Source organism: Cyrtonyx montezumae, unplaced genomic scaffold (assembly GCF_038088225.1).
Source record: "Cyrtonyx montezumae isolate F1298 unplaced genomic scaffold, pur_monq_1.0 scaffold_3, whole genome shotgun sequence".
Classification (NCBI taxonomy): Eukaryota; Metazoa; Chordata; class Aves; order Galliformes; family Odontophoridae; genus Cyrtonyx; species Cyrtonyx montezumae.
The window spans coordinates 41,461,212-41,484,747 of NW_027072034.1; the positions used below are offsets into that span (position 1 = coordinate 41,461,212).

Sequence of the window (23,536 nt, forward strand, 5' to 3'; positions counted from 1 at the left end):
GAGTTATTAAAGGATTCTAGTGATGGGTGTCTTGGATAGGAATAGCAATCACCATTTCATGCAGAAGAAATCACTCCCTTTTGTTTTTCACACTTTGTTATTAGCAGTTTTACCACAGATATGAAGTTTGAACTTACAGTAAGGAAATTAATCATTGTAGGCATGTCAGATCTGACTTGCTTTTTTTTTTTTTTCTTCTGTGCAGTCCAAAGCAAAAACTGTAGAAAAGGGTCTTTGCAGGGAGAAATTAAATTCTCAAGTGCTTTTTAGGAAGGCATAGAAAGAGGAGATTAATACAGATGGGTCTGAGAACATAAATCTCATCTTATTTTGAATGAAGTAAAGGTAACATATGAACAGAGGGATAAAGGGCCAATGCTGAACCAAGTGAAAGGAATTAACAAGATTGCAAAATTTGTCTCTTTCATGATAACTAATTACTTGCAGCCCACAGATATTATCCTAAATGGTAATTCAGCCGTCATACCAAAATGGGTTTGTCACCCTTAGGCTAATACAGTGCTTGCTTATACAAGCAAGACTTATATTCAGAGGGAAAACAAAATTGATATTACAGCTGGATAATAATTATTCAGAAATTACTGGGATAGTTGATCCAGTTTTAAACTGTGGACAACAAAGGTACCAATCAAGATGATATTTACCTCTTTTGTAGAAGTGAGAACTAATGAGTAGGCAATCATGTGCATCATGAGACAGTGTCAGGCAGGTGGCAGAGATTGCAGAGCAGTGAGGAATTGTTTTTCTGAAATGATTCCCTCGTGCTGTGTTCTGAATTAGGTTTGAAATACTTGAAAAGCAACTTCCAAGTGAAAACAAGTTGATTATTTAAACATTTTCAGGATGCCTTTAGTGGCTGATCAGGTTTAAGTGCTTTAAACAACAATGGAGCTGTGTTAATTGGCAAAACAGTAATGCTTCAGTTCCAAGAAATCCTGTGAGAAAATGCCAGAGGTGATTCACATAGATTCTTTTAAAAGTTATGGTTATTGAGGAGCTCTCATGCTTTGTATATCCTCAGCTTTTTGCCCTTGTCCCTTTTGAAGGAAATCAGTAATGCATCTCATTTTTTTCAAGCCTCTCACTATGTTTGTTTGCCTAGAAAGTAGTAAAAAGACTTCTAGGCAATACTTTTCCATTTATATTGAAAATCCCCAGGAACAGAGGAATCTTCAGTAAATCTCAGCGGTGCTTCCAACCCTGATTTCCATCTTGTTCTGTAAATTCAGTACTTTGTTGACACCCTCACTAAGCTGCTCTTGGCTCTGGTCCAGCCATTGCTTAAAAAACCAGGGTAGCTGCCAGCCGCAGAATTCCTTTCCCTCCTCCTCAGAGTCTTGAGAGCCTTTGAAGTCTCCTTTAACCAGTTGGGCATTCCCCAGTGGGGGAATAATATATTCCTTGCATTTGTCTGGGACTGTTCTTGAATTGCTATAGTTTAGTATTTTTTTTTTTTATAAATTGTGCATTAAGAAACGAAGGAAGTGAATTTTACCATCCAACTAAGCCTTAGTTTCAGTTATTACATGACAATCTTATGTAGAAATCCAGGGCAAAGTGAAGACTCCGTACTCATAAAACAGAAGAGAATGTCACTGCTGTATGGAAGTAGTTTTCTGTCTCAGAATGCTGCTAGCTTTTGAGAAGGATTCTGAAATAATTTGGAAAGTGATACCATGCCCATGTAGTACAGGATCTCAAAGATTAATGTGCAATACAAAGTAACATATCTCAGAACTATTAATTTTCCATTCAAAATGAGACACATTATATGATACAGTTTTTCTGTCTCATAAATATTTGTTGTTTTTTGCCTAGTTTCCTCAGAGGATATCAGTTTTAGGAACACTACATTTGCACTGATTTCAGGAGCTCTGATGGATGTGACAGTGTTGCAAATGCCCTCACTGAAGGATGGGCTGCAGCGTGAACTCAGCAGTTTTCTTTTGCTTCCCATGCATGCAGAAACCAGGCGCATAAGCATTTATGGAGGCTGGAACAAGTCACAGCACATCCTGCTCTGTACTACAGAAGTAGGTTGGGGATGTTGGAGCGGAGATATTTTGGAAACTGGAGGTGCTGTTGGAAAGGTCACTGCAACACAGGGAACGTACTAGAGAAAGGGCAGAACCATAGGCATGATCTTCATACTCTTCCGTTGTGAGGAGATGTGGGAAAAGTTACAGCTGAGTGAAGGTTATTGGGAACACAGTACACAGATCTGGTGGGAGTACTGTTAAAAGCAAGCTTCATGTTTTTATCTACTTTTCAAATGGTTCATAAATGGCAGTTGGTAGTGTAAGCTTGACACTGTTAGAGTTATTAATTTTTTAGGGTTAACCTTTTATAGTTTCACATTCAGTCGTGAGCAGCAAAATTCTGAATTAGTTATTGCACAGTAGATAAATATTAAACATAACTTGCTTTCATCTCTTATGAGAATCAAAGTTTGGAAAAAATGACTAGGTATGTCTCCTGACTATGCTGCACTTTCTGCCACTGCTTTGAACACTGACATAGCATCTGCAGTGTCTTCTTGCCAGCAAAGCTTCAATCATCAGAAATTAACACGTAGTTAAACATGAGACTTGAAATGCATTTGCTAGCTTGAGCATCACCCCAAAGACAAAAAAAATAAGCTAATTTTTTTTAATATGTCCTCCTCAAATATCAGTGCAACTCTGAAAAGGTAGCTGCAGTGTAGTAGCTTTGAAAATCAGTTTATATGAGAAAGATTTTGTACTGGAAAACTATTTTAATTTTTCTAATTGTTTCAGTACAAGGATTTCATAATTCTGGAAAGGGAAAACATGAGAGTGCTGTTTCTTCATTAACAAACAAGCATCAATATAAGTGCTTTTCTGGATTTGGGATTTAAATGCTAGCTTTTCTGTGGAATTACTTTATTCTTCACTAGGCAGGTCTAGTCACTGGCCTTTCAGAATGTTACATGTGACGTTAATGTGTAATATTTTGAAATTGTTCCAACTGTCTCTAGATACTTTTTGTTTTACAATGTGCTTCTGGGTTTTTAGGTAGTCCTCAGAATTTTCAAGCTGGCTTTGGGGTTAATTGAGAGCAAAAACACTGATTCTCTTCTTTACAAACTAGATTATGCCCAAAGAGAGCAAATGTAAATGCCTTTTTATGTTTGAAAGGGATTTTCGTACTCTTGCACTCAGGAAAAATTACTCAGGATGGAGTAAATTTGAACACTAGTGCTGGGCAGACTAACTGTTCAGCAACTTTATACCAGATTTTCGAGCATGTCACTCTTGATCTGTGATATAGACCTTCAGAACAGACCTTAACCAAACCATTTGCCCTTTGTGGAATAAAGTGTCTTATAGATTTTTTGTTTTTCTCCTTAGAACTTACACAAATTGAAGATCCAAGGGAGCAGTGGAGAAGGGAGCAGGAACGCATGCTAAAGGAATATTTAATAGTTGCCCAGGAGGCACTCAATGCCAAGAAAGAGATTTACCAAATAAAGCAGCAGCGTTTTGAACTAGCCCAAGAAGAATATCAACAATTGCACAAAATGTGTGAGGATGACAACCGTTCTTATGCGAGCTGTGAGTTTACTGGCCTTTTCTTGATTTATTGTGAATACATAACGCAACATATGGGATAAGGATGAGTGCAAGGTGTTTTCACTGCCGTATGAAGACTCTGAAAACAGAAGTGAGGCACAGCCCTTTATCTCTGCTATTCAGGGCCTTTGGTTTCCTGTTAGGTCTGTTGCAATATAAATTTTTAATGTTAAACAGGAATATCTTGGTGGCAGCCATGCTGATGCTTCATGAAAGACAACAAAGATTGAATGTTTCTGGGCCAGCCATCCACTTTCCCTCCTATGTTTGTAGATTGTTCTGCACTGAAAGCTGAGGAAACCATCATCTTAGGGGAAGCTTTCTGCAGATCTGTGTTCAGTTTATTACAGGTTCATAAAGATTTAGGGAAAAGTCGTTGTGGTCAAAAGTATTTCTGATGATACCAGTTAGAATAACTGTCGCACCAAAAGTTCCTTCGATTAAGTAGGAAATGACATTTCATCAGTGTTCTTGGATGCCAACCTCTGACCCTAATTCTGGTACTAGGTTGCAGAGCCTTGATATCCTGCTCTTCTCATTCTTCAGATGTCTGAGGCAGTTCGGAACAGATGATGTGTTCTGTTCTTGTGCCTCAAGGTGTGGCACCGCTGTTATTGTTGTCATTTGCTGGTGCAAAAAAAGAGGTGTTTTTGAGGAGTCAAAACAATCTCCTTCTCAGGAGAAGGGTATGAGATAGATACACCCACCAGCAATGTGGAAATATAGTGGAGTTTCACTGCACAGGTGGCTTTTCAGCAGCTATGCATGCAGCCAAATGCCAAGTGCTTCATAACTATGGGAATCTCTTCTACTTTCTGAAAAAGCTCAAAAAATATGACTGTGAGAGTTCAAAGTAGGCATCTTCAGTACGACTTTAAATACAGATATTTCTGTGTTTTAATTTGTGACATCACAGATGTAACAGGTCTTATTTTTCACTTTCATATGAAAATGTGTTAAGAATTATTAAGAAAATGAACTTTTTTTTCAAGTTTTTATTTTTTTTAAAAGAAATGATCATTTAAAGAGTTTGCTACTTGAAGACTTGGAATGGGATAAAAAGATTGTGTTATCAGTGTTGTTTTTTTTTAATCTAATTATCTCAGTACTTTTCTAGGAACTTGGAGTTCTTTTAAAAAATAAGTAAATTTGCAGTAGTTCAGTGGGAGATCTTGTATTTTACTTCAGGTGAATATGCAGAAAGAGACTTCTTTGGAGGATGATAAGTTAGAAAAGCAACTTTTTTTCAGATTCTTTCAGCTCTTAGAAAAACAATTTATTTGAAACACCAACAAAATATAACTGAAAATGGCAAAATAGGAACTTATCTGTAGCACAGATGTGACTATTGTGTTCAACGAATTCTTCCCTTCTCAATCTTTGGGTAAATTTTCTACATGTGTTCTTGTATCACTGGAATTGATAGGATACTGTAAAACTAGCTTTTCTGTTGTTTTGATGAGAAAATATATTTTATATTTTAAGGTTGCACGCATCAGCTTTGAGGAAATGAGATAGACTGATTAATCCTTCTTTTTTCTTCCTTTTTGAATGCCTCTGGTGATTATTCATACTGTCTACTTGAGATTCCCTAAGGCTTCTCCATTTGTTTTTCCTAATTTTGCCACTCCCCTGCACCCTGAGATGCTTGATTCTCCACTTATTGCACAGAATTCTTTGACTTCTCATTTGGGTGCAATTAGAATGCCAAAGGTGGGCGCTTATATTGTGAATATTTCTGCCTCCACTACCACTTGTTTAAATGTGTTGCTTTAAAAGGACTAAAAGTACAGTTTTCCTTCCCTTTGCTTGTGGGTGCTGCCATTGACTCAGTGCAGTGTGCTCATGAGTGGGAGGCAGCATGAGCTCAGCAGTCGTGGGCTGGCAGGGAGGTGCCCATGCAGTGCTCTTGTGACTCAGTTGTGATCAGCACTGTTAAAAAGAAAATAGAACATATATATATATAAAAAAATAATCCATAGAAAATCCTGGATTTAAAGAATTAGTCCAGGCATGACTACTCATTTTGGCAAGTTCCTGCATGCTGGTTGTGACCTTGGCATTGCAGTGCTCTTTGCAGAGTGGAAAGGCTCAGTGAAATGCAGACGTGGATATGAGTTTCAGAGCAAAAGCCTTTGGCTCTGCAGAAGGATGGTAGGTCTAGCAGCACAACCCAATCCACTTGCATACCGGGCATTTTTCAGCAGGCCAGTGCTGCCATGAATGGCTTACTCAATAAATCATGGTCGGTCTTGCACAGCCTCTGCTCTAGGACCTTTACTTCATCTGTCTAGAGTTTAGCTGATACTGTTACAGCTTGAAATCATTGCCTGGCTGTAGAGATGCTGTTTTAAGAGCTCACTCGCAAGAGGTTGAGCTGAGTGTCTGTTCCCTACATTGTTACTTTAGGAAGCAACTTCTCTGTTTCACTGTTGGAATTTTGTCCTGCCAATAGTTTTGCCACCTTAGTCCCTATTGTAATGTTAACACAGAAAACAAATAGCAGTTGTTAATGTTACACAAATTATTGCATCAGTAAATGCCACCATCCTTTAGTGGGAACTACTGGCTTTTGAGCAATATGTAGTGCTGCTATAGGCAGTTTGTTTGTTTTCTGTTCAGGACTAAATAACAAGCTTCAACCAGACCAAAGATGATTCTTCAGTTGCACTTCAGCTGAGAGAATTATTTTAAAAACAAGTGACTTGTAACATGAAGAATGAATGCAACGGTCTTTTAAACAGTGCTACATCTTAACAAGTGTGGTAAAGAAAAAAAATAAAATATGAAATAATGTTTTCCATCTGTTTAGCATTCTCTGGATTTTCAACTAATACCAAGTATGACCCATATCAGATTAAAGCAGAAATAGCCAGCCGTCGTGACAGGGTGAGTAGTGGTTTTTTAACTTTGTAAAATGTGAATTAGGCATGGCAAGGGAGGGAGACCGTGTGCTTCACTTGATGTTTACACTGGGTGCTGCATGTGTTTTTGAAAAGATAATATAAAAATATACCCAGACCTATTGCTGCGTTAAAATGAGTGTACGTTTATTGCATTTCTGTGACTTGAGAAGTAATGCTTTTTCCACTTTAACACACATAAAGGTTTTGTCATGGATGTCAGAGGCACACTAAGCTAGGCTTTCAGAAATTGCTCCACACAAACTGCCACAAGTAGTAGATACTCTGAGATGAAATTTAGCCTCGATGGAGTACAGTTCAAACGCACTGTCTTCATATTTTCTTATTCACCATTTTCAGTGGGGTTCTATGAATGTAACTGAACTCTAGACTTGGACAAGTCTGTTGGCACGTTAGTAGACATGCTGACCAGACAGATCTTTTAAGCTAATTTTAATTCAAAGCTTTTGGGGATGATGGAAAGAATGCAAGTCTTTTGATAGTTGTAGGCAATTCTGTGATAAAATTTATAATTAATAATTTACAAAAAACAAACACCTAGAAATATGGTTTTACAACTGTCTTGTCTGAAGGAAGATTAACTGACTTCGGAAATTGATGCCAAGCAGCAAAGATTTGCAGTCTGAAAGTTTGTTTAAATCAAATTAATACAGTAGTCATGAATGGTTGTAAAAAGCAGTTTAAAGCTCAATATTATAAACATATTTTCTGAACTGCATGTTTCTCTTTATTAATGGGTGAGATGGGGCTTAGTGTGCCAGGCACTCAGCTCACAAAATCAGTAAAAACCTTCCATCTTTGCAGGATAGTGTTTTACTTCTGCTTTTCACACGAGTGCCTCTGAAATTAAATCCCGTTCACCACCCTTCAAAGGCATTTATTCTATCTGTGTATGTTTACTACGTGCTGACTAGTGTTTGCTTGTGTTGCATACTCTAAGTGTCAGCATAGTCAAAACAAGAAAACAACCCTTGTTTATTTAAATATTATTTAAAGAAAACAAACAAGGTCTCTTAAGGCTATTTGTCTCTGTTCCTGAATCTCGAAATGAAGTGGTTTTGCAAGTGCATAGGACAATCTGTTCAACTTAATGTGTGCACGTATGTACATAATTGCTTCGAATAATAGAAAAAATAGAATAAAATGTGCAGTATCGAGTAGTTGTAGATATTCTTTGAGTCACTGCTGTTCTTTTGGTTTTGATTTCTATACATCACTGGATCTGTGTGATTGCAGAGAGGGCAAAAGGCAAGACAGTATGAAAACAACCACAGCAAATAAGGCTGCTATTTCTGGAAGACGGATGCCAGTGATTTTATTGTCCTTGACTGAAAAACTGGTAGCATTAAACATTCACTGTTTCTTGGTTTCTTTTATTTTTCTTCTTGGGTTAACGAAAGAATTGACAGTTCAGAGGCATTTGTTTTCTACAAGGGAAGAAGGGAAGTCATCGACAGACTTTTAGCTGTTAGCATAAGCCATTTGAGGTAGAAAAACAATAGAAAAGATGAAGAAATGGAACTCCAAAAGGTGAATACTGTGATTGGGTCAGTTGATATTTCAGAGAGTCTGTTATTTTATTGCAAATTTTAACCAAAAAAAGAAGAAAACATAGATTATAACTTCAATTTATTTAAAAATGACTTAAAGTTCTGTATTTGAAGCAGTTATTTTTTATAATGGAATTTCCCATTACGTATTATTACTTTAAATTATTTTTTTATATTCAGCTTTCTAGGCTAAAACGAGAATTGGCACAGATGAAGCAAGAGCTGCAATATAAGGAAAAAGGAGTGGAAACTCTGCAAGAGTAAGTTAAGGATTTGTGGGAGGCTGTTCTTTTTCCTTCATCTGAAATGACTTGCTCAGGAAACTATTGCAAAAAAAAAAAAAAAAGTTGAAACTTTCTGATTGCTCTACTTCAGAGTTTCTGCTATGATAGCAATGCACTTTGAGAACACTGTGGAATGATGGAAGAAGGATTGGACAAAATTAGGTGGAAAGGTGATTTCAGAGATTCACATTTTTATGAATACCATCCTTCCATTCTTCCTGAAAATGAATCAGGTTTTTAATATGTACTCCAACCATCTTCTGAAGATGTGCACTGTCTGGAGCTCAGTCACTCTGCAATGGAGTGGTGTTTCTGTGAGCAGTACCTAGGCTTTCTGGCAGGGCAGAATATTTTTCCTCTGTGGTAGCCTGCACACTGCAACACTGCTTCTTCCTTTTCCCTGGTGGTCAGACCTTCCCGTTCTCCGCAGCGTAGTTGATGCGTTCATGCTCAGTAGATCTGATGTTCAAGGAGACCTTGGATTTTGTCGCATATGTGCAGAATAACTGCGTGTAAATATGACCCCTTGTTTCCTTTCTGGAAGGAGAGGTAGCTTAGGGAGCTCAGGACAATTTGCCTCTGGTCCCAGACTGTTAGACAGCCTGTGCTCTTGTTTCCTTCACGCTTGCTGGTGGCAGAGGTTGAGAACCTCTCCGTTGTGGTAACCCTCTACCTGCCACTCTTCCTGCAGGCCATCAGATGGGAACCAAGTGACTTCCATCTGTGTGCTGCTTAGTCACCTACACACGTAGCACGTATGTGGGAAGCCCCGTGTGATAGGGAGAAAGGTTGCCAGGCCATGGAAAAGGTGGGAGGTAATCACACGTTGTTGTGACCTCTAGATCTGTTCAACAGGCCCAGAGCTAGGCTGTATGTTGAACAGCTCTTGGATTTGCTTTGGACGTGTGGCTGTGCATTTAGAAATCTTGGCCATTTCTCCAGCATGCATGCAAACGAACTGCCTCATGCAAGTGCTTCTTGAAAATGTTGGAACTGTTGCATGTTTAATGCATTTTTCAGCATAAGTACAGCATCTGTGGAAATAACTTGGAAGCTTTGGATTTATTGCGTTGGTGCTATGAAGCATGAGCACACACTTCTGCTTTGGGAATCCTGGTGAAGCTCCAGAGGTCCCAGAGCAATTAGGTTCCTGATTTTCCAGCTTAGACTAAATTAACCAAACATGGTATTACATTAACAAAACTGTACAAAGGAAGATACTCAGTTCTTGCTGTTAAAGGAATAGCCTATGCATTTCATGTTTTTCATTTCATTTTACAAGGCTATTTTGTTCTGTAATCCATTTTAAAAGCTCCAGGGGAAAAAAAAACAAAAACAAACCAACTACAAAATTTGTTCAGCTAAGATCCTTCATTGGCAGGTACAATGTAATCATTCTCAGGCATAAATGTATTTTATTGACTACATGAAACATTTACAATTCGTTGTAGGAGAATTAACTGAAAATTTGTAATGTCAAGCAGTCAATGTATTGAAAACTGCAAATATTTTAAGACTGATCAGTGTTTCTGGGTAGTAGCTCAGTCAAGTAAGAAGTAAGAGCAAAAACAATTTTGTCATAATATTCTTCGTATTTTCTTTGAGTAAAAATTGTCTTGCCTGTTCTGCTTCAGTTATTTGTTTTCCTCCTTGTGGCTACCAGACAACTTGGAGATTATAGGTTCAATCATTTATAGGTTCAGTCGTTTTTATAAAAAGAATACTTACTTGACTGGGGAGATGAAAGTACTTGAAGACCATTTGAAATTCAAGATTGTTTTAATTAATGTAATTAATTTAAGATAGCCCAGCAAATTCGTGCAACTTACTGAAAAGTAAAGTCTGCACATGATTACGAATACAAATGTTTGTCTTGGATTTTAGCCCACATGAATTTGCATGTATTCCAGGATGGGGATACAGGAGAGACATTCAAGAGAGGAGTTGGTTCAAGGCAAGCCCTGTGTACTGTGATCAGTCAGTGGTAGTAACAGATCAGCTGATTTAAGAGCTCAGACATTAAAGCTCAGTGCTTCAGCACTGCTTCCCATTGCTGTTGCTGCAGTCGCTCTGTGTCTGGTGGCTCTCTGGGTGGTGGCCAGTGCCATTTGCTGCAGCTGGTGACAGCATTTTGCCAGCACTCTGTCTGGTATTGCGGTGACTTAGTGTTTCTCCCTCTTCTAGCTCTGCTCTCTGAGGTGATTTCTGGTTTTGTTTTGGTTTTTCAGGTAATTTTTCAGTTGTTTTTCTGGTGCTTTATTCTAAATACTTCACTTCTAGTAGGAAATGAGCCTATCTGGAAAGTGCTTGTGCTGGCTAACAACTGTAGGGAGAAACTTTTCTAGCCTCCCTCTGTAGTCAGGAGAGTGGATGGTTTTGCAGGTAGGTGACCCAGGCTGCAATCCTGCCCATGCTCTGGGCTGTCCCTGGCCTCTCTCTCCTCTAGCACTCTTATTTGTCTAGGGAAAAGATCTCCAATCAAGTACTGAAGTTGACGAATTTTACTTTTTGCATATCCACAAAACAGGTGTGCTGGCTGAAAAGAAACCTGTCATTCCTTTTCTCAAAGAGAAGTATTTTGTGTTGCGTTTTTTTGTTTGTTTATATTTTGTTGTGAAGACTCTTACATTCCAGGCATTTCTGCCTTTTGTTAACTTTTCTAAATTTTGGGTCTATGTATTTTTTGTTCCTTCTTGTGTAAGGTCAAATCTTCAAGTAACTGCCAAACTGAGACTGGCATGCATCCTGTTTGGCTGTTTTAAAGCCGTGTTCTTCACTTTATTTAGGTATGTGCCAAAAACAGTACTGGGAGTTGTCACACTTCAGGCTTTATATCTGGCTGAAGGCTTGCTTTGAACCTCTGAGCAGCGTAGTGCTGGGAGCAGGTATCAGAACCAACACAGCTCTGTGTTATCCTGCTGCTGAGTTTTTAATAGCTCTGCAACTCTGATACAGTTAGAATTCCAATTTCTGTAGAGCTGCAACTTTTTCTTAGGGCTGTATTTTCTCCACTTTCGTCCAAATTTGGCAATGTTGTGATAAGCCTTTGAGTGTTACGGTCTGCCCTTGCCCACTGGAGACTTTCTGGAGCTCAGTGTTTCAGTCGGGCCTACATCCCACCCTGTGTGATCTCCTTCACAGCTCCTTGGTCTCTAGGGGTGCCTTTGCCCCAAGGTGCAGTTGATCCTGTTGAAGCCTGGGATTAGGGAGTTAAATCTAAGAGTTTTCTGGAATGTATTCCTTCATCTGGCTGCTAGGGACTGAGGATGAGGAGCAGCTCCTTCTCCCCTGTGTGTTTTCATTGACCTTTCTGCTTGCCAGGAGGAAGAGCAGAGGATTTTGGAGGAAGAAGGCGTTTAGCAGCAAAGGAAATGAAAACCCAGCCAGTTGGCTGCGAGAGCGGAAGGAATGCTTAGAGAAAAATGAGGAGAGATGGGGAATTAGGTCTGACTAAACAATTTATAGCTACGCACGAGCTCAGAGGATATGAGAACTGACAAAAGCTTTAAAATTAGGTTTAACTCAACTACAGACATATGCTTTGATGAGAACTGGGGGAGACATGTATTTGAATGATGTGGCTGAAGACATAGTGGAGACCGTTGTATTGGATCAGAACTGTTGTGTGTTAGTAGCCTACATGTTCTGGAAACATCTTCCTCAGAAAATGCGTGCTTCATTCATAGTTGGGTATTACTTGAATGTTCTTCCTGTTTGTATAAAGGGCTAATCTGTATTTGCATTGTGCTCCTTTCCATTAATAAATGGAAGATTCCTGTTAACTTTGTGGCTTTCAAAGCTAGAGCTGTATGAAAGGGAGGAAAAAAAATTAACACACAATAAATAACGTAATTTTCTAAAATACTTGAGACAGTTTGGAGGGACAGCCATACTGATTTAAGCTGTGATATGTCTGGCAGTAGAGTCTTTTCCTGATTCTTTACTTAAGCAAATATCAGTTCCTAAGTTGGGCTCCAAAGTGATGTCCAGGAACATTAATTTGTGGGTAACTGGACAAAAATCTGGTTGAAATTAAATAATTTCCTCTTCCTGTAATGCCACCTTGTACCTGCCAAACGGTATAATGAACAGTTGTGTAGGAGACGTTTCCTGGTCTAGAGTTTGGGTGGAATCTATGTTTTTAACATTAACGTAACCTTCAGATAAAACCACATTATCATTTTCATGAAACTTGTAGTGAATCGGATTAGTTGTTTTGCCATGGTTTTACCTCAGGATTTTAAGTAAAAATAAGTGAAGACTCAAGTAATCATCTGAAAAACAAAACAAAGCAAAACTTTAATCCACATGATCTAAGTCCTTTCTGGTTTGTGAAACATAAATCATAAAGGCTCATATATTTTCATGTGCAGCATGGGGAAATTTGTGCATAAGCGGAAAGTTGAGGTTCAGGCTTACACTTCGTGTTTTGTCCAAAGCTGGGAGCTGTCAGAAGAAAACAAACAAACCAAACCTGCAGGAACCCAGGCTGCAGTTTCTCCTGAATGTTGTGAGCTACACAGTAAAACCACAGGAGTTTCATTCAAGCTTTTTGGTTTTTCTTATTATGATTTTAATATTTTACAGTAAGTAATCTGCTGCAGGTAGAATTGTGGTGATTTGCTTCACTGACAGAACATGCTGAGTGAGAATGAAAAAGTTTTGTATAGTTTAAGGTGCAAATGCATTTGCATTCTTGGTATCACTTTATTCTAAGAATACAAGACAGTTATGAGGTTTCTAGATATATTTCCTATCCTGAACTACCATGCAAGGTTTTTTTGTGACAGTTTTTTTTTTTTTTTCTGGACTAGAATTCTTGCACTATTTTTATGCAATATTTTGTTTTTATTTTTAGCATAAAAACCTTGAAACTTAAGAGTTACTCTCAGTATTATTCAAAATTTGAGTATTCTTGACATAATTATCTAACACTTCTTCTCTTACTACTTCTTTTTATTAACTGATGTTGTATGCAATGAAGCCTGTGTCATCTTTTTTATCCAGATACCTGCTGAAGATGTTTATGCTTAGCATTGGTGTAGGGACTCTTACACATACCAACTTTTTTTTTTAAATGTGCATTCATGCAAAATGCACACACTCACACACCTGCGTACAGTTTGTATACTAGAGTAACAGGTAAACTGGGGTCTTCATACCTCAACAGGAATTTAACATGATTTTCACTGATTGCTTTAGGTAAGCTGTTAAATCCTGTAGCTTTTTATTATATGACTGCAACAATCAAATAGTTCTTCTAGAAAGTTTTGCAGGGGTTCTGGTCCTGCCCTACACCTGAAAATAAATAAATAAATAAATATCAAGGGGGTACAGTGGATGAGGCTTCTGGGCCTTATATCTGTTGATATTTACTACTGTGAATTTTGATGGAAAAAAATTGAAAACCTAGACATTTTATAAAGGGGTGTTCCACTAAAAAGATGAGAGGTTTCTGTGTCAAGGTGAAAACGCTAGTAGTACTACAGCCTGATGTAGCAAATAGCACTTTCATTCATTGCTGCACTTGCATCTGAAGCCTTCTGGGATGGTCTCAGGTGACTGTGAAATAACTGAAGCTGGAAAAGACCTCTAAGATCACACAGTCCAACCATCCACCTACCACCACTATTTCTCTACTAATCCATATCCCTTAGTGCAACATCTAAATGTTTCTTGAACACCTCTAGGGAGTGTGACTCCACCATCTCCCTGGGCAGCCCATGTCAATGCCTTACCACTGTTTCTGAGAAGAAACTTTTCTTGACATACAGCTGGAATCTCCCCTGCTGGTACTTGAGGCTGTTTCCTGTAGTCCTGTTGCTAGTTACCCGAAAGAAGAAACTGACCACCTGATGTATGTTAGTGCAGGAAGATGATATTGTCTAGAGAAAGATGTCAAAGATGTCTGTAGTAACAGGAAAGCATTTACAGTAAAGTTTTTGGAATATGGAATTTATTTTCTCCCCCCCAAAAAAACAGAATTCCTTTGTTTAGGGTCAGACATAAGTCCTGGAAGAGATGTTCAGATGTGTAGTGATGCACCTGAATAGTATTAACCTGGCTGCCAATGTATTTTCAGTTCCTACTGTGTAGGTTAGTTTTAGGTTGGTTTAACTTTTGTCGCATAAAGTAACCTGCAAATATTGCCTATGTAAATAAACTCTGTACTAGGGGAGATTAAAAATGGGAAATTTGTTGGTTTTGCAAACCCTGAGTAGGTGATTGCATTGTTCCGTCTTTAGAACATACTGGATTCTGAATGCTATTCATGTACCACTGGGAAGAACCCAGTAGAATGTCATTTTACTCTTGGAAATAAAGTGGTACATGAATAAACAGGAGGTCTTTAAATTTTTGTGGTTGTTCTAATCCTGTGAAAATTCTTCTTCTTTTCAACAGGATTGATCGTAAGATGTCAAGTACTCATACAAATTATAGACTGGATGAAGCACAGGCTATAATGAGTGAGCTACGAACCATAAAGAAAGCCATATGCACAGGTGAAAAAGAAAGGCAGGACCTTATGCAGGTAAAAAAATATATGACTGCTAAAATGTGCAGTGTATCTCTATTTCCTTGTTGGTGTTTGTGTTGGGATTACCAACTTGAAATAAACAAACGTGGTGGCTTTATTTGATTCTTCTCTTTGATAGTTGCAAATAGCAAACTATGTGAAAGAAGTAGATAAGGAGACTTATGTTTACAGTATATTCAATATGAGTTTCATATTTTTGTTGTAAATAACATAGTATTCTGAATGTTGAGATCAGTGTTTTTGTTTACTATAACTCAGCATTTTTATTAAATATAGCATTCCACTGCTGCTGTGTCAAAGACTCCCATAGAATCATTATACTATTTTTAAAAATAAAAATGAAACCAACAGCCTTTGCTTTTCGCTTTGTTTAATCTTCCCTTGTGTTTCCTATAAAGAATTAGAATGTTTATCAGCTTGTCTGTCATGTTTTTCCTGAATCTCTGTTACTGTGTGACAGTTTGGCAGCTCTCCATTTATCTATCTATCTGTCTACCTATTTACCTATCCACCTATATCTATTCATTTGTTTATTTTTGCCTCATTCTCTCCTCCAAAGTGTTTCCATTAAGACAAGAATAATTTAAAATGTCCTAACAAAACCCTCAAAGCATATTATTAAATAGAGTGTTATTAGGTATTATTGTGCAAGCTTAAAATTATTCTTTTGAATCTGAGTATGAGGATTAAGGGTAGATGCTGGATCACTGCTTGGGCACATTTTTTGAATGGATTCTGCATCTGCTTTGAGCTCTCATTTGCTGTGTCTGCATTGTCAATGTGACACGTACTTGACTGAGCCATGATCCTTCACCACTGCTGAAATTTTGGTACACACTTGTTGAAGCATGCTTTGGATGCAGTATTCTTCACCTGATCTTGAAAACGCTGTATGGAAAAAATTATTTTCATTACCTAAGTTTTTGGGACTGCACTAAACTTTTTTTTTTTTCCATTTTTCTCTGCAGTACTCTTTTGCTGGTATTTTTTTCTGTTGTTGTTGTTAAATCATGTGGGTAGCTTGTAATCTACATACAGTAAATTTCTGTAGTTGTACAATTATTCAACCTCCGAAGTATTACCCGAAGGTCATCTGATGGACCGCAAATCCTTGTTCAAGTAGACAGAACACTTAAGTCACTACTAAAAGTTTCTGCCTTGGCAACCTTTAACATACTTGATATTTTGTGTTGGCCAGGTTTTAAAGTGATTCTCAAGTCTTCCACATGCCTAGCTAGCAAGAAATGATTAGAAAGGCAGTTCTTCATGGATGCTGTGACGCACATTTTAGGAAACTAACGGGTAATTTAAAGTCTTGTGTGTGAGACCTTGGAACAGCTTAACTACTGGCCTTGTTTTGACTCACTCACTAGCTTTTTTTTTTAGTCTTTTTTTCCCCATTTCTTTCGATTTTCAATCCCCAGTGGCACTATATAAAGTGGTAAACATTAAGATGCCTTAAAATCACATCTTATAAACCAAGTTTAAGTGCCGTTGCATAGTCTTTACATATACCAAGGTCACTCTGAAAGTAGTGCCTCTTGTACTAAGGAAGTTACATCAGATAGAAAGAGCACATTCTCAGCTACCAAACTCTGTTTTTCAACATAGTCACCACCATTAGCAGTGCATTTTTGCCAGCTATGGACAAGAGCCTGCATTCTCTTTTATTTATTATTATTTGAAGATAATTGTTATGGAGTTGTTTAGTTTTGGCAAAGAAGTGAAAGTCTGTTTATAAATCTTCGTAATGAGTTGAGAATTTGATTTATTTTTTCCCCCTATGGATTTTGAAATTGATTTGTCCACGAAAGTGCTATCTTTAAAAGCTTTTGTTGGTAAGACAAGCTTTCTTACGGAAAACTGTGTGTTTTGAACGCTGTTTATAGATGAGTTGGAAGTATTCTGTAAACAGCTGGGAATTTATTTCAGAGAAAGGAAATAGAAAATTTCATACTGCTTCTTAATTTAAATCTGGCCAGTGTAAGCAACAGAACTAAACATAGCAAAAGTGACTCAGTCTTGTGTAGGTGCTTGGAAAATTGTGGCTGTCGTAGAAATATGATAATTGGGTAGAGTTGTGTGGGAGAGAAGTCTGACAAGGGAAGGAAAGTGTTTGGATTTAAACTAGGTGCTGTGGTTATAAATCAAGCCAAATATGCAATCTCACAGTTCCAAAAAAGAGGACAAACTTTTTATATCAAATTAGTAATCAAGGTGTGTGCTTATGTTCCTGAAAGCTGTGCGTGTTTGTGTCTCTTTCCCCCTCCCTTCATGCTTTAATTTCTGTTTCAGCATAGAAATTTTATGTGCCACCCAAATCAGCTAGCAACAGATCAATCATGAGATGGCAGTGCTCTTTTTTTGGGGTAGATTTTGGCTGGTGTGCCTGCAGCTTCTCATCTATGCATTAAACTGGTCTGTCAGTTTCTCTAAGATGACCATAAACAATCCGTAAGCCTCAGTTGAAAGAAAGGCTCTCACTTCCATATTGCTGAGGAGGATCTTACTCCTAGTTGTTGATCTAAATTGCTTCTATGGAAAAGTGTGTTAACTTACGTTGTTTTTTTCATGTTATGATCTCTGGAGGGTATGCTTTTAATTCATCCAATTAAGAAGGATTTAGTGTACTTCTATACTTACCATAAAGCACAGTCACCTGTGCTCGTAGATGTAAGTTAAGGTGATTGCCACCTGCAACATGCTATGTAATTTGTTAGTAAAATCCAGAGTTCAGCAACTCTGCCCAGATAGGAAACCTGGCCAGGATCCAAGCTGTCCCTTATTACCTTCTAGGGAGATGCTGGAGTAGGGAGTCAGGAGCACAGTGCATGAAGTAGCTGAAATATGGGCAAAAGTATGTTTATGTTCTGGCATCAGGACCTATAGTGCCTATAACATAATATGTATACATGTAGCATAATATATGTTAGCCAAAGGTGCCAGATGGGACATAGCTTATTTGGGAGGTACTTCAGGCTTTCTGAATCCCCAGTGTTCATGAGGTCAGCTCTGCTTTACTGGAAAAAGAATATATTAGACATTTGATATTTGTGTAACGACAATTTAAAATAATGATTTCCATCTCATAAATCCACTAGGGATCCATCTCAATTCTCCATACAGCAAGAAACTGAAAGGACTGGGTGATTTGCAGTGAGTTTTGGAGCGTTGAGTAGAAAGACAATATTCAGTCAAAATGGCGGACGCCCTGATTTTCTTTTTGCATCTTTGTAGAGATGTTCATCTGGCAGCAAATCTTCAGAGGTTAAAGGGCCACTGGCTGGAGACTTTATGTCAGCATAACTTGAAATTGAATTTTGGTTCCTTAGGATGGAGAACAAACTATTTTTTTTTGTCCATCATGCTAAGATGGCCCAGTTCGTCTGGGAGGTACCAGAAGAATTGGCTTCTTTTGGGGACCCAGGAGAAGCTGAGCATCTTCATGCAAAGTGGCTGTAGCAGTTTCTTCTGGCAGGTTTCAGGCCTGCTATGATTCCTAAGGCTGCTTTCTGGACTCTGTAATAGAAAGTCTTTGTCTTCAGGTGGGAACTTGCAGCTCCTGTGAATAGCAGCCAGTTGCTAATACACAGGCTCATCTTCCTGACTCCATTAGTCAGATTTGTTGTAGGAAGGGTAAGTGTTGCTGTATGATCCAGGGTATCCATTTTAAACTGCTCTTTGAAGATGGAGGACTATCCTGGTAACTGGATATGCACAATAGCTGAGGCTTGTTGCAAATGGTCAGTTGTCAGAGGCACTGAAATTCCTGAGGGTCAGCGTGTTGCCATTGAACTGCATCTGCTTAGTCTCTGATTCTCTAGTTTGGCCAACAGAGTAAGCAGTTATGAGTTTTTTTCTGGGGTCAGCTGGCTTGATTACTTTATGATCTATGAACTGATACAGTTCTTCAAATTTTTTATATCATTTGTTTGTTTTTTCCCCTTTGATGGAGGGAGGCAGAACTCATTTTTAAAGCATTTTTTAACAGTTCTTTTGATGCAGAATGCTCAGCGTCTTAGTCATAAATGACACCCTGCATAGCAGTTTTGTCATAAACAGTACATCATCTGTAATTTTTGAAAAATAGAGAATGCATAATGAGAAAATAAGTGGGAGTAATAATTAGACCTTTATATTAAAGAACTTTTAAGAGCCCGCCAACCAAGTTCTTACAGTCAAATAAACGTCTCTAATTTTGTTTGACTGCGTTGCTCCTTTTCTCCTTAAAGACTTGTTGAAGTCTCTGCTTTGCCTGCACAGTTTGTGTGTCATTGTCTAGACATTTCAGAGATGTTGCTTGCTTAACTCAAAGTCTAAAATATCTGTTTGAATGCTGGAAAAAGGAGCACAAGGGTGAAATCAGCTGCCGTAAGACCACAATCAATACAAGCTATTCATCAAGTTGTATGTGATGGCAGTAGTGGTTGAGGAATGTAACCTGGGCAGAAGATGGCAAAAGGGCAGGTGAATCACATTTGTCTTTCATACCAGCGAACTTGGTATGAAAGCTGACAGTTGCCAGATTTAAAGAACTTTAAGCTGTCCAAAAATGAAAACCTTTGAAATCCTAAAATAAAGTGTAAAAATAAGATTAAAAAAAAATAATCTAGATATGTCTTTGAGAGAAAATATTTATTTCAAAGCAAAGGTGATAGAGCTGACAGTATTATGAATTTTACTTTGTGTAAATAGCTCTGTTAAAGCAAGCTGCCAATTCTCTAAAAAGAGAAACTGTTGTTTTATTAGTAAAAGTATTATCATAATCAGTTGTAATTATATTTTTTTATGCTTTCTCCTGTAGAGCCTGGCCAAGCTAACCGATGGATTCAGGAATAGCTGTTGCATTACAGATTCCCTGCAGGATCTCCAGCACAATGCTAGTTCACTCAGTGATTCCTGTTTACCTCAACAACACTGCGATGCTTGTTCTCAGACTGACATCACCGGGGAGGTATGTATTCCTGTGTGAGCCATTTACTTCAGAAAATAAGCTGTTTCTTTTCACTGTAGCGATACTTTGTTACTTCCTGTTTTAATTCAAGACATGTTAGCTATGGCAGAGCAAAACATCCAAATATATATTTGTCGGGGAAGGATTTGCATTTTCTTATTGTTCTCCAAGCATGTGAATGGTGGGCTTTGCCATTCTGTTGCTTAAGCATGGCGTAGCTCATGGGTTGGCAACAGGTACAGTCAGCCTGGTAATAGAGATGGAGATTTATTTCTTTTAATCTTGTTTTTATCTTGATTATCGTTGTTTGCACGTATCAAAGACATAGGGTAAACCTTTCCTTTCATTTTCCTGTGAAAAGAAAATACTTGTTCATGTCCCAGATTATTTTTCTTAAAAAAACTGACAAAGAACAATATTTCAAATAATAAAATTTTGGCTTACTCTGTAACTCTGGCAGCCTAGCTGTAGCCAAGCAATAACGCATTTGCTTCTTTGGGTGAGACCAAAAACAGTGCAAGAAGAAAACCTGTCTGTAGTCTGATGGTACCATAGTTTGCATGTTACTTCATATTCAATTATTTTTACTGAACGGTGTGACTTCTAATCATAGCCTTTTATCGCTTCATTTTTCTTTTGTTGCCTTTTACTGATGACTAATTGCCAAGTTGAATGTCTCTAGAGGACATCTACGGAAGAGGAAATCTATATTTTTGTGGGGTTACTACTGAAGAATCTAAGAAAATTTATTTAATACTAGTCTTTCTTGCAGCGTGTTAAGTAGATGGTGCCTTTGGGATGTCGCTTTTCAAACTGATGGTGGATGTGATTAACTAATTCCAAAACAAATTACCTAAAAGGAAATTTGCAGTGTTTTCCAATTCACAGTATACATTGAGTGCCTTCTAAGACGAGCCAACTGTAGTCAGAAAACTGTTACTGTTGGGTTTAGTGTGTTTTGTTAGGAAAATAAAATTGCGTAGTGAGGTTAATTATTTTCTTGAGTTATTAGCGATGGAAATTGAGTAAAGAAGAGGTGGATTTTTACACATGTGATGAAGAAGAGAGCAAAAGAAGGAGTTAGATAGGTAACGTAGAGATGCAGCAATGAAGAGGCCAACTACTGTTGCCCTAAGATGAAGAGAAGTTGCTGTAGAAACCAGGCTTGTAACATATAGGCTTTTTTTGTGACTGACTGATTCAAAGAACAGGTAATGTTTTTGTAATAGTGCTGAAATCACACTAATGATCTAAGTGCTGGGTAACACATCACAGAACATGGAACGTATTCTGAATTAGTTCTTATTAAACTATCTATTAAGTAATAAAATATTTCACTTAAAACTTAGTCTTTTTATTTTAGGCTTACATAAAGTTGAAGTGCTTTGATGTTTTGTAAGTGATACCATTTGCAAACCCTTCGTTTCCTGTATCATCATTTGTTGAAAGGGCTCACTTATCTTTTATGTGTTTAGCTACAAACCAGAGTTGTATTTCTAAAGCATAAAATTGATTTTGGTTGTTGTTATTCAAAACATTGACAATTTTTAGTTGGGCCAGTAGGAGAGACTAATTTAACCCTTTATTTTCAGAGTGTTTTAAAAATCTCATGTCTCCCTGTCTTTTTCCCCCCACTCTACTCTTCAAACTCTGCAAAAGTTTGGGTTCGATGATAAAACAAGACTCGTAGACAAAGTAAGGCTCAACTGGCAATATGAAGAGGCCAAGAAAAGGTAATTAAGGATGAACTTGATATTTTTATTTTTACTTCTACTTATGTTGTCAAAGTAGAACTGGAGCCAGTCTCCTAACTGAAATGTCTTGAGGAAGATTGATATGCTTACTGTGCTTACTTTTGATAGTTTGGAGGCAATAAAAGCTTAGGTAAACGTAAGACTTTATCATAAGATTATTATATTTGTTTGCATAGATAAAACTGAATGTCAGTGCTATTCTACACTTGTACAAACAGAAAGCTGCAGTAGTTTAATTGAACTGTTTATTTTTTCTTTATTCTTCTCAAGCCTAAGTATAAACAGTCTTTAAATGTACACCCAGTTTATATCTGGCTGGTTGTCAGAATGCTCAGAACTTCGCATACCTGTGATCTAAGCTGTATATGATGAAGCTGTAAACTCAGTGTGATGATGGAATGCAAAAGATCTTGAGATAAATAGACATTCATAGCCGAAGCAAAAGGCACATAAAAGTTGATTTTGAGAATGAAAAACATATGACAAAAACCTTTTTAAATTGACCTGAGATTAGTTAATTCTTCACCAAGTCTTTCCATCTACTTAATTGTTATAATTACGTATTTCTTTTTTGACATCTTGCAGATTTTTTTCATGTCCTTGTGAAAGTAATCTCTCTGATTTAGAATGATTTAAGAAGTATTACATACCAGTATAGTTTAATAGGCCTTCCTTTAATTTTTCTGCTTTCAAACTGGTTGTCACATATTCAGGACAGTAGTGTAGGCAAAAATGACAGCTTGAACATGGTAACTTGATGCATTTATGATCATGTTAACTTGTGCTGGTAAAATGCTCTTTTAAGTGAAATTGACTGGCACTTAAAAGATCCAGTTACAGTTGATTGTGAGAACCTTATTTCTTAAATTTGTTTTTCAAGTTTGGGTTTTCGTTTCTTTTCAATTTTGTCTGTTTTTCCATCTCTAAGAACAAAGGGTAAAAACAAAGTCCAGTACTCTTGCCTGTTTTTCACACAGTGATGACTTTTTTTTGAGGGAAACTCTAATGTTGTCACATGTCTTGGCACAGGTTGGGAGCCTTATAGGCAATTCTCCATTTTTTCTTTCTTGGAAAGTTTGTCCACATTTGGACACAATACAGGCATAGAAAAAGAAATTGATGCAAGCACAGTAGAAATACACAGCTAAATTTCTTCAGCGTTTGTAACTGGAATAAAAGTCTGCATTGTAAAATGCATTATGTGGGTACTAGTGACTATTACATAACAAAAATTAATTAACTGGGGAGAAAAAAGGCAAAACAAAAAGCCATCTGTGTACTGTTTGCTCAGAGGTTAACCCTTAAGTGCATCACAGCCCAGTGGTAATTTAGGAGTACGTGACAGTTGTTGAAGGAAAAAGAATAGGATTTAGTTTTACACTGCTCAGCTTAGGAGAACTACTGGAGCTCTAAAGATTGTATTTAAAGTTTTTAATTAACTTTTCTAATGTATCTTTTCTGAGTCTTTAAAAAACTCTTCCTGCGTGTTGTTGCAGGGAAAAGAAAGTGGTGAGTTTGTCTGTCCACGTTTTGATGGCAGTGGATTTGTTGTTGTTGATTTGCAAGTAATAGCAGAAGCATTTATCAGGTGGAAATGCTGAATATTTATTTATACATGGAGCGCAGTATTTCTGAACATTGGAACTGATGTGGGCTCTGATATTATTGAATGTAGAAAATCTGGTAACTAACCTTCCAGACAGAGAATACTAATTATAGTAAAGGTAGTTTTGCTGTCCTGGAATAGCAGCTCCAACACTGCTCTGTTATTTAGCAAAAGCATGCTAGTTCCTTTAAAATAGTTGCCTTATTTTGCCTAGTACGTTGTACAGAAATAATCAGCATTCAGCTTTTGATTGGAACTGCACAAAGCTCATTGCCCCTACCAGTTATCTCTGTGGTTGCATTCTTCATTTAT

General features: G+C 37.6%; 1 protein-coding gene across 3 annotated transcripts in view; it reads left to right on the forward strand.

The window, feature by feature from the left end:
• Nucleotides 1–23,536, forward strand: part of WWC3 (WWC family member 3) — an 88,995-nt gene that overhangs the window by 33,289 nt on the left and 32,170 nt on the right. For all 3 annotated transcript variants that reach the window (XM_065741360.1, XM_065741361.1, XM_065741362.1), the window contains exons 3-8: nt 3,393–3,596; nt 6,427–6,503; nt 8,269–8,348; nt 14,775–14,904; nt 19,715–19,864; nt 21,524–21,597. In XM_065741360.1, the coding sequence (XP_065597432.1) occupies nt 3,393–3,596; nt 6,427–6,503; nt 8,269–8,348; nt 14,775–14,904; nt 19,715–19,864; nt 21,524–21,597 (715 nt within the window). The remainder of the gene's footprint in view (nt 1–3,392; nt 3,597–6,426; nt 6,504–8,268; nt 8,349–14,774; nt 14,905–19,714; nt 19,865–21,523; nt 21,598–23,536) is intronic.